At 34.5% G+C, this 20,328-nt stretch overlaps 1 protein-coding gene and 1 pseudogene across 1 annotated transcript; one reads left to right on the top strand and one right to left on the bottom strand.

The window, feature by feature from the left end:
* The first annotated feature begins 2,989 nt into the window (after window positions 1-2,989).
* Window positions 2,990-15,460, top strand: LOC111390192 (long chain acyl-CoA synthetase 4-like). The gene is made up of 19 exons (XM_023015198.1): window positions 2,990-3,368; window positions 4,380-4,443; window positions 4,644-4,733; window positions 5,764-5,820; window positions 6,806-6,854; window positions 7,108-7,184; window positions 7,450-7,489; window positions 7,596-7,690; window positions 9,835-10,002; window positions 10,356-10,466; window positions 10,541-10,628; window positions 11,072-11,138; window positions 11,347-11,422; window positions 11,511-11,628; window positions 13,439-13,684; window positions 13,773-13,912; window positions 14,141-14,323; window positions 14,481-14,600; window positions 15,094-15,460. The coding sequence occupies exons 1-19, from the start codon at window positions 3,226-3,228 to the stop codon at window positions 15,127-15,129; spliced, it is 1,968 nt and encodes a 655-aa protein (XP_022870966.1). The 5' UTR covers window positions 2,990-3,225; the 3' UTR covers window positions 15,130-15,460.
* A 680-nt stretch (window positions 15,461-16,140) lies between these two features.
* LOC111390193 overlaps window positions 16,141-20,328 on the bottom strand; it is a 19,269-nt pseudogene continuing 15,081 nt past the window's right edge.

Genomic DNA, 20,328 nt, shown 5'->3' with positions numbered 1-20,328 from the left:
TCAGATTTTTATTTTTTCAACATAAGCATAAAATAAATATTAAAATATATGAAGGACAAAATATAAAACGCATATGAATAAGCAAGTCGATTTATAATTTTGTGCTCAATCTTCAATTTTCCAATATTAAATTACACAAAATTTAGAAATATAATCGTTACATTCAATTCAATCATATCAACAATATCAAAGAATACAGACAAAATAATTTGTATAACCTCGTACATTTCTTTATTCAAGCATGAAATATACAATCATATTTTTTCTAGATAACACAATACTGTTACAATTGTAAAAATAATTTACAATCATTTTCTTATATCATGGAAATATTTTTAGATATTATTTCCAAAACTTTCTAAAAAATTAAAATTCATATGCTAATAAAAATACGATAATACAAAATTCGTGCAATGCACGTGACAGTGACTAGTTATCATATAATTTTCACTCAAATAGTACAAAAGTGCTCGACATATATCATATTTTAACTAAAATGAATTTACATTTATTAATAAATCAATATCCCGTTAAAGTAATAAAGATTCTTGATTTGATAATATTATTTTGTGGAGATTTTAACGTAATGTTTCAATTTGGTAGCGTAGATTACTGAGAGTGACTTGACTTTAATAAGCAACAACTAGAAACGGGTGCATTTAATTTACATTATGTGCTTTTTCTAATATATAATTCAATATAATTTATTTATTTATTTTTTTTTTCTTTTTCTAGTAGAACCTTCTTCCTTTTTGAAAGTCAATAGAACCTTCATAACGATATACACCCCGCTTGGCCCTCATTATTTGATATTTTAATTTTTAAAACAATATTTTTTTGAAATGTATGGTTGAAAAGAAGGATTTTTTTTTATTTATGTGAGTTTTTGATTTATGTGTAATATTATTTTATTGAAGAATGTATAATTAAAAAGAAGAGAAATAATAATATATTATGCCCTTGTTTGGTAATTTTTCACCTCAAAAAATCAATCTTTTTTACTGTTATTTCATTATTTCAATTGTCATTTTTTACTTTTACACTCATAGATTGGATTTACTTTTCTCTCTAACGGTCAAAATAATAATTCTCATAATCACTACCAAACAGTCTTTATCAATTTAATACGGTTCAAATGGGGGTATAATATTAAAAAAATTATACAAATCCATTTTTGTTTGATGTTTTAATCTAAACTACAATGATTAGATTGAAAAATGGGAGAAATGGTTAAATATTTTCAATCATGTTGTAAACAGACAAAGTTTATTGAAATTTTCAGTGTCACCAAAATTGCATTTTACTGCATAAATAAATCATATCACTATAATTCGTGTCCGATTGGATATGTAAAAATCTATCCATTCAGTGATAGCATTCTGAAATGGAAAATAAACAAATTTAAATTTGAAAATCATTTTTAATTAACAATAAAAAATAAATTATTAGTAAACAATCGATCCGCGCAATTAATTCACCTTATCCCAATTGATTAAGAATTGTTGCTTTACAACTAAGGTCAAATGTTCGAAGATTGGTACCTCCGTCCTCATCACCCCTCAAAAAAAACAATCGATTTGCACAAACATGGATAGCGAAGACCTAAAATTTTTTATCTTCAATAACTTAAAATATATTTTAATAAACTACCTTTACTTATCTAGAAGTAATGTCAAAGTACAAAATATTTTAATAATAAAAGTAAAGGAGTAATTTGGTCACAGTTTATGACAAACCGGCGGTACCAAACAAGCCCTACCTCAGTCAATACGATTTGACTTTGACCAAATTATTGAATTTTTGCACAAAGAATAATTCTCTTTCAAATGTCATTAACTATCTAAATTTGATAATCTGGAATATATAGACAATTCTTCAATCTCCCTACCCCAAAACTGAACGGGTTGGCGGGCCCCACACTACCTATATTTCTGTCCACATAATATTCAACTCCACCCTCATGGGTCCCTCAACAAAGACCCCTCTCCACACGTGTAATTATATACAAAAGAAATTTTTATTGGAGGTTACCCGATTTATAGGTGTATTCCATGTTAGTTACTAAACTTCAATTTATTCTAAAGTGGTCAGCTAACTTATAATTTTGTTTAAATTTGACCACTTCTCAAGTCTTCGTGATATGTCTGATAGAATATCTAATGTGGATTGAGTTTGCATTATTTCACCATTTAAGCAATGTTGTAAAAAGTAAGAATCAACCTCACCAATTTAATCAATAATTAAGCCCTGGTGACAAAAAAATGTTGTGAGAGGCGGAGGCACCACCTCTCACATGTCTACGAGCCCCACCTAAATTAAAAGTCCAAAAAAGGTAGGCCCCCCATTTTGTGATTGTCGATCAGATTGTCTGTTAATCATTTTTCTCTCACTCTAGCATCTCTCTTTAATCAGAAAAGCAAGAAATTAGACCAAGACTTCAACCTCGAGATTGGCATCAATTAGACCATTTGACCCTTCACTTTTTCTCATTTAAAGTCCAAACTCATTTTTAGTTTACTCATAAAGAAAATCTTAAACTTTTATATTGTAAAGAACTTCTACATTAGGAAAAATATTCGTCCCTATTTAGTGTAGATTAAAATTTGTCAAAAATTTAATTCATAGCCAATAATCAATTTTAATAATATATTTCACGAATCCACAATTAACTTTTCAATTATTTATTTCATCAACTTTTATTAAATTTTATTAAATATCTAATTTTTAACTACATCAAATAGGGGCAAAATTCAATTAATATCACGCATTCATTTCTTAAGCGTGACTTAGGCTGCTACTATGTAATGATCAAATTGAAATAAAAGTTTTAAGTTAACCGACTATTTTGAAATTAATTGAAGTTTGAAAGCTAACATGAAACAAATATTTAAGTGAAGTGACCTCGAGCAAAAGTTTCCCGTACATATGCTATTGTAATGTACTTCGAACTTTTCTTCTTGGACATCTCCTTTTCCAATAGTGCGCCACATCGCCCCCCGTTTGTACAGAGATTTGTCCAAGTAGCACGCCCACATGTTCTTCTCTCTTCGAGTCAATTACTGCCTGCGCAAACGATTTCCTCTCTCTCTGCAGAAATCGTGGTCTCTGTTTTCTTCCCTCTACCACCTGATTGTCCTTACAATCAAATCTCGTCATCGTTCAAGTTTTCACACATAGTTACATATATATACGTATTTTTTGTAAAGAGGGAAACAAGGATCAAAAATGCCGCGAAAGAATTTTATAGTTGAAGTGGAACCAGCAAAGGAAGCTAGGCCACCGATGGGACCAGTTTATCGAAGTGTTTTTGCTAAGGATGGATTTCCGGAGCCGATTCCAGGACTTGACTGCTGCTGGGATATTTTCCGGTGAATTTTTTGACCCTCTGTGTTCTCGAGTTTATTTGAAAAGTGATTTGGAGATTTATTTGCATAATTTTATTCAACATTTATCAATTCATTTTCGTATTTTGATGTTTTGGATTCGAAGTTTAATTGTGGAGAGGTATTTTGAAGTGTGTGTGTTGAATCTGTTAATGATTTTTCCTATTTTCCCCCCCCTTCCTGTTATTACGTCTCATTGCAGGTTTGACTTTTATAAGATGTCAAGATTTGATGTGTAAAATATGGAATTTTGCAATTGATTTTGCACAGACTTGACAAAAAGATCTGAGTTACTACTGGTTAAAGTTTGTCTTTATCCGCTGCATCACTCAAAACTGAAGTTTCTGCTTTAGATGGAGTTATGGAAGTTTTCAACTTGAAAGCTACAAAATTGACTACGCAAATATGGATATACCACACTTACATGAATTTGATGCACATATATATCACAATATGTATACACCACAATTTGATGTGCATATATATGTTAAATGTATAGGAGCAAAAAGAAATTGTGTTTTGGAAAATTGATTTTGATGAATATGGAAGTTTTTAGCATGAAAGCCATGATCTTGACTGCACAAATAAGGATATACCCCAGTTTGATGATTTTGATGCACATATATGCCCCACGAACTTTTCACCTCAAGTGGCTACCTTGGATCTGAACCATTAAATCAAATTCATATCGATGATGAGCTACCAAGCCAAAATGTATATACTTTCCTATTTCTATTTTTCTGAGAATTGTTGGAATAATCAGTGTACGCTTTTATTCCCCTATGTGTTAGTGCCCTAGTTTATGCATTATTGCATCAGCAAGTCAAGTGTTTACCATTGAAAAGAAAAGAAGGATTAATTAGCTTGCTTGAGTTAGTTCCAATAGTTGATTTGATAGTATGGTTGCATAAATATACTGCTTGAATTATACCTCTTTGCCTTTCATTTCACTTTTTATGTTGAACATAGATTGAACTCAACTTTTTTCTGTCACAGTTTGTCAGTAGATAAATATCCAAATAACCGAATGCTTGGTCGTCGTGAGATCGTTGATGGAAAGGTAGATTGCATGGTAGAAGCAATTTATGCATCCATGCTTGTAACATTGACTTCCTACTTATTTTCCCCCCTTTTCATTTGATGCGGACTGGCAAGAAAGGATTCATGGCTACCCCCAATTATTGTATATAAGACTTAGTTCATAGTTTGTGGTTGTTTTGTATTACACCTAATTTTTGGAGTTGTTGCTTTTACTTACAGCCCGATAAATATGTATGGATGACTTACCAAGAAGTATATGACTTAGTGGTCAAAGTTGGGAACTCCATTCGCAGCTGCGGCATTGAGGAAGTAAGTTGTTATCTAGTGTGTCTCAAAACTTTCTCTCATAGCTGCTTTCTAGTCTGTCTTCTGTGTTTGATAAGAAATGAAATTCTATTAATGAAAAGGCTATATTCATTATTCATGGTGGGATTAGATGTCCTTTGAAATCATGAAGAATTATTTCCAACTGAGAACAAATGCCTTAGATGTTGAGGCCCATAAGTAACAATGACAAGAATTTTGTCTATTCCCATAACTCAAGAATATCTTTCTTCTCTCTTTCAAAATTCTGCAATTGCTCTCTTTCTATATCACCCTGAAGGACAGCAACATTACTATGCCTTTCTTCCCAAACAAAAACCAATTTACATTTAGAGGAATAAATGAAGCTAAGTCTACTTCATGCAATAATCCTCCATGTAGCATCCATGCAACTTCACAATGTAAAAGCAGATGATCAACCCATTTGGATCCAACTACAAATTACGCAGCATGAAAGAGAATATGAAAAGACTTGGGATGCTTCATCTGAATTAAATCGCCATTGCCAATCTTTTTCTTCTGGGTTTTTCCTGTTCTAATGTCATTTTATGTCTGTCATTCTGTCGTACATATTATCAGGCTAGCTTTCCCAGTTTCAAACACTATGAAGACGCATAGTCTTCTTAATAGGCTTTCCCGTACCCAAGTTTTTTTGAAGAATCTACCATTAAAAAGTTATTTCAAAGTTACCTTGCAGACAACCAGCTATGTCGGGTTCACTTTCTTACTTTCAATGTCATATCTTGGTACTTCATTTGCCAAATATAGCATGGTTTGTTAACTTTGCTTACGGGTTATATAAATATTTATTTGGCAAATGTTGTTAGATTTCTGAGTTGTGACATTGTATTCTCTATTCTTTTTTAATTTTTGTTGTTTCTCTTTATGTTGATTTATTTGACTTCTGCCTGGTATGACTCATTAAAGTTGATTAGGTTCAGTCTTCTATAAAATACTAATTGACATGCAAAAAACTTAATATCTCACTTTCTGTTCAATTTAATAACAATTATAGGAAGGCCGATGTGGTATTTATGGCGCTAATTGCCCAGAGTGGATTATGAGTATGGAGGTACTCTCTTTTTACTATTTCTGCTCTTCCCTTTTCTCTGAATGTGTGCATATGTAAGCAGCATGTTGTAAGTATCATTATGAGAGAAAAAACATGTTATAATCAACTGTGCGAGAAATAACCTCCGTAGTCCTTCAGGTCCTTGTTATTTTATGAGTCACATGAACTAATTCTAATAAACTATTCTATTATGTCTTCTCATAGTTTTCAGTTCTTCTCTTACGATCTTACTTTTCTGTTCTTTTTTTTTTTTTTTTTAAATATATTATCTGAATATCTGTAAACTGGCTCGTATTTGGTATCGCACACATTGATCACTCATTCAAATAAACTAAGTTATGGAATGTTCACAGAAATGCAGAAGATTGTTATTGCTTCTGCTCATGTATTTCAACATTGGTTAGTTAACCTCCTATAGATCCGAGCTATTTTATCACTTGAAATGGTACCTAAGGGAGCTATTTTATCGTCCCTCAGGATCATTGTATATTGTCAATTGATGTTGTTTACCAATCAATTTGGGGCCAATTCTTGATCTATTCCAAATAGAATATGGATAAATGTCCTGTTCTTTATTGTTCTTAAATTTTGCATTTCCGCAGATTATAATTTCCTTTGTTTTTTTTTATCATAAAGCTCATGTCTTTTGTGGATTCATTAGCTCCGTTCACTTGTTACCCATTTTCCTCTCTCCTTTATCTTTCTGCGTGTTGTAAATTCTGGTTAACTGATGCACTACACAAGGACCACCAGAGCAGACATGTATATATTTCAAAATTTTCTTTAACATGAAGAAGTAAGTAAAATGTGTCCATATATGTTCTCTTATTCCATTTCTCTGCTTCTGTTTTTCTTTCCATCTTCCCCTCTCTGAATCTCTTGATTTTGTGGTAAATTCTTCTGCCTTAGATGTCAATGAAATTGTCGATGTGAATATCTTGTATGGATATTGCTGTAATTTTCTAACACCAACAAATTAATGCAGGCATGTAACGCTCATGGACTTTACTGTGTTCCCTTATATGACACCTTAGGTATGGATCATCCTTTCTCTTGCATGCATCTGTCTATTTATGCACTCATAATCAGTTGATATGTTCCTCTGACATATCACAAGACAAATAGGCTTTTATCTTTAGTGAGGTTGTCTTTGTAATGTTATCACCCAGGAGGGCCAAGATAATAGGTTTTTATTGGTTCTGGATTTTGACCGATTCTTATGTACGAAGACTATCCATGTCCATATAGATACCAATGAGAATAAATTGTTTATTGTATATGGTTTAGGTGCTGGTGCAATTGAGTTCATTATTTGCCATGCGGAGGTTACACTTGCTTTTGTAGAAGAGAAGAAGATTCCCGAGGTACAGTTATCAAGTTTTAGGAATTTGATTGCACAACGAATTTTTCTGTTTGATTTTTATTTATGGTTCCCTTTTTATTTTATTATGTACTCATGGTTTTCACTTTTATCTGTTTTTACTGATAGCTACATAAACAATTAATTGTCTGGATTTTTATGGCTGCAATAGTTTTAACATTTTTCTGTGTATTTAGGACAATATTTAAGGTATCGAGTTTTGAATTTGTTTACATTTTGCCAAAATTCATCTACTTTTTGCCCTGCAGCTGGTGAAAACCCTTCCCAATGCAACAAAATACTTAAGAAGTAAGTCACCAGCAATGTCAGATTTCTGTTTCATTATTTTTCGTGGATTTAAATGCAAAAAAAGTGATAACATAAACTTCTTTTATTTATTTATTTTTTGTTTCAGCTATTGTGAGCTTTGGGAAAGTCACTTTTCAACAGAGGGAAGAAGTTAAAAAATTTGGCATTGCTATATATTCTTGGAATGAATTTTTGTTATTGGTAAGCCTTTTGATTTCAACCTTTTATTTCTTTCTTGATTGTTTCACTCATTGCCAAGTATAGTGGGAAAACTTCTCAGCTAACTACCATACGACTCTCATTTCAAACTTAAGGTGACTACTTTGTTTACGAGGTTGAACATTAGGTCATGTCCAGTTTGCACCTCCCGTTGCCCCTATTTATTGCTTAGAAACATGGCTATGATGAGTATCAAAGTCATTTTGTCCTAATTTCTTTTCATGCATAAGCATCACGAACTTTGGGGCCTAAGTTCTTGAAATTTAAGTAAAGGTTTCTGCAATCTAATGGACTGAGATGGGTAAAGTAGTTAGTCTGGGATAATAGATCTAGCATTGGACCTTAAAATTTAGTGACACTTACAAGAAAATCCTTGAATCTAGTAGATTGATATACAAGTGTAAAGTTAATATAACTTGCATACGAGATGTCAAATAAGAGAGGATAGAAGACGAAATTGTTGGAAAATAGGAATATAAACTATATGAGCCGAGTTTAAAGACGCATTCTCATCTATAACTTCAGAAATTTGCAGAAGTTTCTTTGCTTCTTTTTGATATTACATGCCACTGAAGTTAGATAATTTTGCTTCATTATTTTATGGTGTCTTTGGGGAAATTTTGAAATAAGGCATTATGCATTGAGTGGTTGGCTTGTGTCTGGCTCTCTTACCAGTAGTTAGAGGCTTGCTTGAGCTGTTATGGATTCTTTTCTGAAGAAATTAAGCATCTCTGTCGACTTTGATCGGGAAGATTATAATATCATATTTATTTGGTATGTTGAACCTTGTTTATGCCCTCGAAAAATGTCAATAATGCATGAATGAGACCGTATTTTCCTCCCCATTTTTCAATCTGCTAAACAAAACAGAACATTTGATTATTGTATTTTGAATTCTTTACTATTTATCACTTTTAAATACTGAAGCATGTTGCTGTAGCTTAGGAGCTGCAACTGTATGTGAAATCTTATCAAAGATCTTTTCTTTCCTTCGAGTATATGGGTTACATGGATACTTGGTCCTTCTCCTGGGGAGCCATTACAAAATTCTTATTTCCATTCTCTCCTCTGAAGAAGCCACTGGAAAATTTGATTGATCACTAAGTGATTGAAATCCATTTCAGTTGTCCTACTTCCAGCATGAAGAATTGTTGTTAGCAGAATGATTGAAAAAGTTACTGTATTGTCCATCATGCATATTTTTGTGTTTATTTACATCATATAGGACAATTTCCTCCTAAACTTGACATGGAAAATTTAAGCACTGATACATAGCCTGGTCCATTGGGAAAGCGAACCAACATTGTTATTTTGATCTGAATTTTTTAGGTTCCTGATAATTTTGCACAGTCATTAGAAAAGAAAAAGACTGAAGTTTTGACGATCTGTGTTATTTGTCAATCTAAATTTGTAATTCATAAATTACCTTCTATCTGGAAAACACCCTGTTTCATGTGCTTGCTGCAAATATCTAACTCATTTCTCTTCCATTTCAACAGTATCTGTTAAGTCAACCAATAATATTTATGATAATTGATGGAATCGAGTAAATTTTGTGACTTGAAAGAAAGTAGCTAACTTTTGAAATTCTGCCTTTAAAGGCTGTCTTTCTACCACATTTCCTTTTCTAATTTTTTATGTCCTTTGGGGAGTTCAGCCAAGAAATAAAACACGGGGACTGAAAAGCAATTTACTGAAGATGTATGTGCAACTGCAAATTGCAACTTATGCAGGGGGGGATAATTTTCAATTTTTTTGGTATGGGGTGATAATGCAGGGAAGTGGGGACAATGAAATCCAATTTATCTATGCTTTGTAGTTGCTACCATATCTTGATTGCTAGGGCTTATTTCATGAACCATTCACAACAAGCAAATACAATCTTTCTCTTAGTAGCATCTCTTGCGTTTGTGAAATGTATTAACTTTCTTATCTAGTATGTGTATAAAGGTATATTGTGTATACCGCATTATTTAATGATACAATCTAATGTTGATTGATCCAATATGATTGGATATAGTCTTTTCCTTCCCTTCTAGTAATTTACTTTCTCATTTTTTCTTCTAATTAGTTTGGGTTGCTTACCTGTTGCTTGACCTCATTATGGCACCTCTGTCATTTTGCAGGGAGACAATAAACAGTTTGATCTACCAGTGAAAAAGAAAAGTGACATTTGTACAATTATGTATACTAGTGGAACCACCGGCGACCCCAAGGGCGTTATGATTTCAAATAATAGTATTGTTACGCTGGTAGCTGGAGTAAAGCGCCTTCTAAGGAGTGTTGAAGAATCGGTAACTATCGTATATTTACTTTCGGGACATTGTCGTGGATTAAGTGGATGAATAAGATTTAGCCCCTCTTTCAGCCCCACTTTATAAAAATTCATTTCCCCAAACCTACTTTCAAGTTTCAACCATGCACCCAATTAAATAATTTTACATGTAAACTCAAATTTTTTCCTACATTTAACCACACATTCTCCAAACAATCAATATTACATAACCTGTTTTCCCCTTAAAACAGGGCTCAATCGGAGGCTTAAAATGTTTCTACCAATTTCAGTCAAAACGTTGAAGCAGCAATTAATTGATTATTTCGAATCATTTGAGTAGGATTTTCAACTTCTTACTATTTTATCTTTCAGTTGACTGTCAATGATGTGTATCTATCATATCTTCCCTTGGCACATATCTTTGATCGGGTGATCGAAGAGTGTTTTATCAATCATGGGGCCTCAATAGGATTTTGGCGTGGGGTAAGAAAGCTACATTTATTTTTCTAGTCATACTGGAGCTTATGTAATAAATTTTTAATTTAACTTATCTGCAGGATGTTAAGTTATTGGTTGAAGACATTGGAGAGCTAAAACCTACTGTTTTATGCGCCGTTCCTCGGGTATTAGATAGAATTTATTCAGGTTTGTTTTGCTCATCCAGATTTATAAAAATATTACTAATTAGTAGATATTTATATTTTCGTACACAGTTTTGGAATGTTGAAAAATATAGTCCTGATATTAGATGATTTTTATGAAATTATTAGATACAATATTGCTTTTTGACTGTTTTAAGTGTAGATAACCTACTTCGACAATGAAATCCAGTTTCTAACCTATATTAGTTCAATCCAGTGGCCTATCCTCATGCAAATAATTTACTTGTCAAATGAGCAGTTAGATATTGGTAATGGAACTAATAAAATAGCAGCATATGACATTTTAAAATCTGGAATGGAAAATTCATGTATTCTGGGAGGGACAAGGCAACTTGCTGCTTGTTTGTTCTCCAAAGTAGTCAAAAAATTTCTCTCTTTGGATTGATATGTGCATTTTGTTGTCCTTGATTTCTGTGCTCATTTCAGGTTTGCAACAGAAGATTGCTGCTGGGGGTTTCATTAAACAAACATTGTTTAATTTTGCCTACTCTTAGTAAGTTCTGTTTTAGCTTTCCTTAGTTCTTGATGGACGAAGAGTAATACGTGGAAGTTCAAACTGAACTCGAATTTTTACTTCTGACTATTTTTTTTACACTATTTAATATCCTCTCTGTCTATTTCAACTTGAAATGTTGTCTATTTTGAATCCTTAACCATTTAAGTTTTCTATTGTTCTAATATGCATGTTAAAATTGATGCAGCAAGTTACGTAATATGAGGAAGGGACTGAAACATTCTAAAGCTGCTCCACTCTGTGACAAAGTCGTTTTCAGTAAGGTAGTGAATTTATGCTGTATGGATCTGCTATACCTTTGTTTATATTCTTCCACGTTTCAACTTGCATTTCTTTTGCGTGCTCTTTCAGGTAAAACAGGGATTAGGGGGCAATGTACGACTTATTTTGTCTGGAGCAGCGCCTCTTGCCTCTCATGTAGAAGAGTATCTACGAGTAGTGTCATGTTCATATGTTCTTCAAGGATACGGTATTTTGCTTTCATCCTGTCAAGTTATGCCTGCAAATATTGGATATTTTTCTCTTTGTTCATGTTACAGTGACTTCCTGCTCCTAGTGAAGTGTGTTTTTATCTGTTCAACACTTCAAAATTAATAATTGCCCCCTTGCTTTGTGATCTGGAATCCAGATGTCATGTTATTTTCCCATTGAGATGTCAGCTGAGAATTTCAACTTACATTAATCCTCAAAATTTTAAATGCTATGTTTATGTTTGTTATACTAGTGAGAAGCTATATTTAATCTTTTGAATTGATTTTTCCCTAAATAATGCTACCTGTTTCTTATCCTGATGCCCTAATATTTGTAAGATAGCTCTGGTTCATAAAGTGTAAACCTTCCTTTTCTGGTTTTTATATGGAGATTAAAATGTAGAGTGGAGCACAAATTCCATTATTTGCAGTTTTATCACACAATATATCATTAATTGTGTTCTAGTAAGTGTTGCGTGGAAGAGAAGATCACCAAAGGCTTTATACTGGGCTTAGTATCCTCAACAATCAACACCAGTATGAAAATCAATTTATACGCCCAGAATCTGACGCGCTAGTGCTGAAATTTAACCACGATAAGCCAATTCACCAAAGCGGATCACATCTGAAGGTCCATAAAATCGAGATATACGAATCTGCTCCTTTAAGGCCATCATTATTCACCCTAAAGATTTAGCAGATATTCAAATCCAATTAACCAATGATCGCAGATTGAGCATCCAAGGGCAAAATTATCCAAATTTTTTTGTATAACCTGAAACACGAAATTAACTATATTAGTACGTTTAGAAAATTAAAACGAGCAACCTGTTTGAAGAAAGCTTGTCCAGAGTTGCCGTCACGTGCCGTCGCAGGAGATGCACGTGCCACCACTGCCACGCGCCACTCGTGGAGGAGTGCCTTCACTTGCTGAAGCTGGGTCTCGATCGAAACTTTCAGGTTCAGCCCCTTCGAGAAATTGGCTTGGATGCTGTTCAGTAGATTTCCAGCCCGAAAATGCTCACACGAAGCTCTAATACCAGATGTTGCGCGGAAGAGAAGATCACCAAAGGGTTTATACAGGCTCAGTATCTCTAACAATCGACACCAATATGAAAATCAATCCAAAACTCCCTCGAACCGCTTTTCACTTGCGGTTGCTTCTTGTTCACCCACTTAGGATGTGCACAGCAAGATATAATCATAAAGAAAAAGTAAACACAAAGGCAGTGGAAAGGAAGCAGTAGATAGAAAACCACAGAGGGAGCCGCCTGTTTTCACACAGAGAGAAGAGGTAGAGACTGAATTCATATGACCAAGAGACGAGGCAGCCCAAGATATATAGGTATCATTAGTGTACAGTAATGGGTCAAGCCCAATAGGTAAGTAAATATGCTGCTAGGTGGGTTTCCAAATGTTAACCATCTAGGTAAGTGGAAACGGGCCATGAGCAGTACTAATTAAATTGGGTTGCTTCAAATGGTCCAAACAGTTTTGGGGTCGGGTTATTTCATTATGGTATTGATTTATCGTTCAGTTATTTGGTCGATGTCGATTGAGAAAATATACCGAGTTACACCACAGCCCTGGGGGTCGTTTGACAACGAATTGCCCAACAGGAAGATACTCTTGATTAAGGGACAAGGATAGATTTTCTTTTTTAAATGTCATAAATTGTTGCCTGTAGTACATAGGTTTGTGTAGGTGTAATGCTGATTTCCTTAACCTAGAAATTAATTGATTGGCAGTTGTAATAGGTATTTTCCAGCTCTAGATGGTATCTGACTTGATTTCTCTACTGTGATATAGGTTTGACAGAAACTTGTGCTGGTACATTTGTATCTATACCAGATGAGATGGACATGCTGGGTACAGTAGGTCCTCCAGTGCCCAATGTGGATGTGCGCCTGGAATCTGTTCCCGAAATGAATTACAATGCCCTTTCAAGTACTCCACGTGGAGAAGTATGCATAAGGGGAGATACATTATTTTCCGGCTACTTCAAACGTGAAGACCTTACAAATGAAGTCTTGACTGATGGGTGGTTCCACACAGGTTGGTTTGTTCTGTCACTAGTTCAATTTAAGGTTCAGTATTTCGAATGTCTTTTCATCTTCATTTTGATAAAAATCTCTTTTGTCAGGGGATATTGGTGAGTGGCAACCAAATGGAAGCTTGAAAATTATTGATCGCAAAAAGAATATTTTCAAACTCTCGCAAGGAGAATATGTTGCCGTGGAAAACTTGGAGAATATTTATGGTCTAGTTCCCGATATTGAATCGGTATGTGTGTCAAACTGTTGATACATATACACAATTATGTACACATGCATATACAAGTTGCAAATTCTTCTCTATGATATCTATCTGCAAATCAGACATGCAGGGGAAAAATAAAAGAAGATAAGGAAATGGTCTATGTAAAATGCAATAATGTGATGGACATTTGAGTATTGATACATTATCTCGATTGAGATTTTGTTTCTCACCTTAACATTTATTAATCTGCAGATATGGATATACGGGAACAGCTTTGAGTCTTTTCTTGTAGCTGTAATCAACCCAAGCAAACAAGCAGTTGAACGGTGGGCGGAACAGAATGGTATATCTGGGGACTTCAATGCCCTTTGTCGGAATCCAAAAGTGAAAGAACACATACTTGGAGAGCTCTCAAAGACTGCGAAGGAAAAGAAGGTATTTTCCTCCTCTTACCTCTTTATTCAATCATTGTAGACTTCTTAATCATTCTGATGGCACCTGTCTTTCGTGCTAGTTGCTGAAAGAATAGCAGAAGAAAAATGTTTTGGAAGTTTCAATGCTTCTCTAAGCTTTGCTATTGCATATTTTGCAGTTAAAGGGTTTTGAATTGATAAAAGCAGTACACCTTGATCCGGAACCATTTGACATGGAACGAGACCTTCTCACTCCGACATTTAAGAAGAAAAGGCCCCAGCTGCTTAAGTACTACCAGGTAGATTTTCTATGACCAGGCTAAGGAGAGTAATCGGACCTGCTTTTTACATATCTCTCATTATTTGGGACCCTATTCACCTCTTTGAGCTTCTATTGAATCGGATGAGATGCCTTTTGTTTCTGGTTTAATAAATTGCCATCCTTTTTTGGCTTAAAGGGGAAAAAAAAAAAAAAAAAACAAAAAGTGTCAGCAAATGTATTCCCACCACCTGCTTGGTTTCTCTGGTCACCATGCTCCTTTTTGTCTCTCCATTGATATTCAACAATGGACTCACTTGAATTTGCAAAGCAATATTTCTTTTCTTGAAAGTTGCTGGTGTTATCCTCGAGGCACGTAGGAACTTTCTACATTTTCTGAGTATCTTGCCATTCTTACCACCCAAATGAAAGAGCTATATTGGCTGGTGTTATCGTATTTACAAGCCAAATTTTATGTTACCCAACGATGCGCAACGTTTCTATGTTCCTAAGACGGTTACTTTGTTTTGCAGAATGTTATTGACAGCATGTATAAGAATGCAAAATAAGCAGGCTTCTCGGACGAACTTTCTTATGGGCTATCACCATAAAGTTGCTATGCTTTTATAACACCATTTCTGGGGTCACATTTTATTTCTGTAACACTTTTACATGTCTACCTGTCATCATTCCTCTGCCCTGTCGAGAACCCAAAAAAAAAAATAAAAAAAAAATTGCGTTTTGGATGTACATATGGTTAATAACGACTGAAATTGTCTCAATTTCATTGTATTATTAAACGTTTAGATTATTTTCTTTTTGGATACAACGCCAGCTGTGACTTTTAAGCTAGAAAGTTATTTTGTTTATGCCGATAATTGTGAAGATGTGTTTCAGGTTCATAGTCGATAGTTCCTAATAGTCTTTGGTGTCGTGAAGTAGCATAAAAACTATGAAGAAAGAGAACTACATGAAATCGAATTGGCAATCGTCTTTAGCTTCACATCCAAACATATAAGTGCATGCATGGGATCACGTATTGGGTGGATTGATTTTAGTGAATTTATTTTCTTTAATATTATTTACTATTTGATATTCATGTGAATGTTGTTTCTTACACAAGCAATATATGACCTGTTTCAATTTCAACGTTAGTAAGTAGAGTCAGTCATGCAAAAAACCATTGTCAAGATACGATGTATTACACATGGGTAGATGCCATATGAAGAGTTTCATGCATTTTGACTTTTATTTGGCCTTCATAGGAAATAGTCCAATAACTAGTGGTGGTTCATGGCATTGTACACAACTCTAGATTCGGCTAAACCGTCGTATAGCTGATTTTCGTCATCACAGTCGTGGAAGAGCTAAGTACCCTTTCAATTCAGAGTGATGAAGAGTTACATTGTACCTTCAAATTGAGAGTATGATCTCTAGGTCTACAATGATTAAGTGTTAAATGTAATGTTTTGACTACGTTACCCTTTTTAAGGGGAAGAAATTAAGGCAAAAGTAAATGAAATAATGTAAAAAAAGGGGAAATATGCAAATGAAAGTAAATGGTGGAGAATTATAAAGTAAATGGTGGAGAAATATATAAAGTTAGGGACTGATTGATGAAATTTCTCGAAACACTAAGAGAATACTAATTTATATAGAACAATACAAAAGCAACTAACACATAATTTGGACAAACTATACCCGTATTGCAAATGAGAAACGTTGTCAAGTTTACAACGTGACAACACAGAGGGAATGCACTCTTTTTATGACGACTCTCTCTTTCTCAATCTATCTATGGCTAATAAAGAAGAGAAGAAAGAGGATGACTGGATGAGCACCCTTTTATAGCCTCTCTTCACTCCTTTCTTCGTCCAATCTTTGACCTACTGGTATCACAAACTAACTGGCAATCGAAACTTATAGCAAGTTAAAAAAAAAAAAAAAAAAAAAAATGCAGAAGACTTTCAAGACTAAATCTTGTATAGCTGCACAATTCTTGCACTATGAATTCACATAAGCTGTGAACTTCTTTACGTAGTCTCTAGTTTTCCTGATCTTAGACGAGAGCGTAACTTGAGACTGAGACCTCTGCTGGAGAAGCAGAGTGAATATACACAAACTCCATGCTTTTTCCTGCAGGCAATGAGTCGATCCGTGCTGGGAATGAGTAAGAATCACTGGACTTCATGAGACCCCATATAGGACCGTAGAGCTTGGAAATCGAAAGCTTCAAAATTTTCAAGGTCTTGCTAGACTTGTTGGTTACCATTGTCGAGTATCTGTAGTAAGTTTTTCCTTTCGCAAGCCATGAAGTTGTCTCCTTTTGTGCAATGTCAATAGGACTGGCAGATGAAGCTGCAAAATGGTTTTTGTCACATTAGACGTATCCTTTCAAAAAGACATGTTGCTCCAATGTGTACCAAAAGTGTATTCTGTCAGGGGTTATGAACTAATCCCTTCTTGCAAGAGCGATGAATAGAATGAAAATCAAATCAATCCATTTTCTAATATTCCAATCCAAAATGAACCACCTTCAAGAAACAGCAGAATGTTACCTGTAGCTGGTGTTATTTCAAGTTTTGGAGCTGCTTTAATCTGATTTTTAACCGGTTTAAATGCAGGAAGTTTCACTGAAGAGACAATGCATAAGTATTCAAGTCTTGTAAGCGAACACTAGATAAAACTTCAGATTTGCAAACATGAAGTCATTGAACATTTGAACTAAACATACCTGGAAGGAGCTGGTTGTACCCGTCATGACCACCATGTAGCCTTGCTAATAAGCCCAAAAGGGGGGCGTTGTTGTAGGTAGCAGGTTCAGTTTTCTCATAGTTGTGTCTCTTTGATCAGCATAGTTGTCATAAGCATCAGGTCCTCCAACAAGTGCACCGGTAAGGAGATTCGGGTCGCTTCCCTTCCTGCTGAACCAAGTGGCATACCCTCCTCGGCAACTAACAAATGAAGGGTCTACCTTAAAGGAGACTATTGAAGAACCTCTGTGGTGAACTTCTTGTGGGTAGTTGTTTCCATACCCCACCATGTAACTTGTGGCTCTTGGGTTGTCTCCAAGAATGTAATCAACCTTACATGATAAAAAACAAGATTAGATTCTTTCTGCTTGTTAATTCAACCTCATGATTATCATTCAATATACTCCATTTCACCTTGGGTATAATTGAACAATATGATTAAGCTCCACACAGTTCAAAACCAAGTTCAGGACCAAAATCAGAAGGAAAATTTTTTCGCAATAAGGTGGGTATGAGCTTGGTTGTTTAATCTTGTCTTGCTTTGAACAATGGAGAGTCACACAATAGAGTAGTCCGTTGTCAGTTTTCCAAACTTATGATGTTCGGAGAGAACAAAAACTGAGGACAAAGGCTTTATCAAGGGAGAAAATCTTGATGTTTGTCATTGCCGGAATTATACTCCTTCCGAGGTGGAGGGGGATATTAGTTGGGCGACGTGAAGTGGACAAAAACGAACACAAGGCATTTTAGTGTTTAATCTTATACTATACTGAAGAGTCATTCATATTCAGAGGAGAGTTGTACCTGAGATTTAGCAAAAGAGAAAAGTTCAGAGGGTGGAACATAACCAGAAGCACACTTGAGGGACTTTCCGGCAGAGGACAGATAATCAGAGTAGACAGTGAGGAGGAATGAAGCACTTGTTACAAACTGCATATTGTTCCACCTCTGCCGGAAAATGAGTCCTCCCGGAGTCTTTCGAACATTGGCGGAGCCCTTTCCAAGGCATGAGCACATAAAGTACTCGGCTTTTTGCTGGTACTCTTCAAACACTGGTGTGTAATGTCCACCTTTTTCCTTGCATTAGGAACTGCAAAAAGATGACATTCAAATTAGTTATTAGAGAAGTTCTAATATAGCACATTGAATCCTGTTATAAGAAATGATATTTCAGTGTTGCGAGTTGTTAAACCACCCCGCCAAAAAGATGTTTGACTTGATTTTGATATATTTGTCTAATTTGATATCTGATACCACGATAAATCATCTCGTCTCTACAATAACTACAATAAACCTTTCTGTTAAGTTTGGAAACTGAACTAAGAATTGATTTCATTCAATTCTGAAATGCATTTTAAGACAAATTTGATTTAGTTTAAGCTGCCAAGGTTAGCATAAAGAACATTGATGTCCCTCGTGAGTAAAGTTAGAAAAAAGAACAAGTTCGATTGCGCTCAAAATTTATTTTTTAAAATCATGTTTGACAAACTAAGTAACTTAAAGCAAATTTGTAAAAAGCGGCATATTTTGAATAAATTTACCTTGGCAACTAATGTCTGAACACCAGCATATTTCACATCCGAGCCAAACTCAGTCATGGCCCAACCAATTCCACCCAGTGCATCACCATTGTTCCCTAGGTAGTTCAAGCAGTACTCATTGTTTGATGCTTTGTACAACCATGCTGCTGCCCACAGCAATTCATCCTATGCCCAAAAAAAAAATTAAAAAATTGAAACAATATTTTAATGATAAAAGAAATTATGCATATAATTTTTGGTGAAATTTGCACAAATGGTCCCCAATGTATTGCTCTATTAGCAAGTTGGTATTCAACCTTTAAAAAAGAGCAAGTTGATCCCCAACTTTAGACAAAGTTACAAAATCAGTCTCCACTAAAACCCGTCTAGAACCCTCTTGTCCAATTTTATATTTTGCAATTTTTTTTCCCCAACTTGGGTCGGATCCAAAAACTTAAATTATAATTTTGACAGAAGGGATGGGATCACAATTCACAGACAGCATATCCACTAACAGATCGGTAGTACTTCTGTGCCAAGGTAATGCTACTGTCATATTTGCCCCCGTATTTGTCCGCAAAGTCAAATAGCTGAAACCAAAAAAAGCAGGGTAAAAATGAAATATAGCTAAAATTGAAGGGTGAATTAGGAATATCCATATAGCATTAAGGTAATTAATTACATACACTCCAGGAATTTTATTAGTTACGTAACACATTTTAATTATAATCTTTGCTCATTATAACATTTATGTATTCTTATTCTCAATTTTCCATTAATTAAAACATATCATGCCAAATAGTGTTTTTATCCAAAAAGTCGGTTTGGAGGGCATAAAATGACTTATTTGTCCATTAGATACAAAAGTACGATATAATATTTTTCCCTCGTTACAATGCACGCAAATAAAATATTATGAAAAGAATCTTCATCAAGGGCAAACTATGCTATTATAATGAAAGATTGAAGATAAGAATTCGTCGAAAAGAAGTAAGTGACATAAATATTATAAAAGGTTGAGGATCTAAATATAAATTAGAACACAATGCAACTAACAAAAATTGTGGTTCGATTATATATTAATACCATTATTTTTATTTTTTTGTAATGTTAAATACTCCTGTACTATTTATTTAGTACTTTGGAGTTGCTTAAGGTTGCTAAACTGCTCCCTTATTTTTGTACCATTTTGGTCTGGCGCATTAATTATGAATAATGCTATTTGTACAATTGTTAACAATTGAACTTGACAACATTGATGTTGTCAAAATCTGGATCACTGGTTTAAAAAATAAATTCTAAAATATATAAATGTGATGATGTCAAAGTGTGTATTGTCAATTTTACACACACACACACACACACTTTAGGCACTGTTCAATAGGCAAACGTTGGTTTGAATTCCTGGATGTCTGCTGAATAGACGTTGGTCAGCCCTGTAGACGTTGGTCAGCCGTGGTAGGTGGTCCCGTTTGTAGGCTTGGTAAGAACCAAT

This window comes from Olea europaea, unplaced genomic scaffold (assembly GCF_002742605.1).
Source record: "Olea europaea var. sylvestris unplaced genomic scaffold, O_europaea_v1 scaffold657, whole genome shotgun sequence".
NCBI lineage: Eukaryota > Viridiplantae > Streptophyta > Magnoliopsida > Lamiales > Oleaceae > Olea > Olea europaea.
The sequence above is the reverse complement of the archived record's forward strand: the minus strand, read 5'-3'. Positions and strand labels throughout refer to the sequence as shown.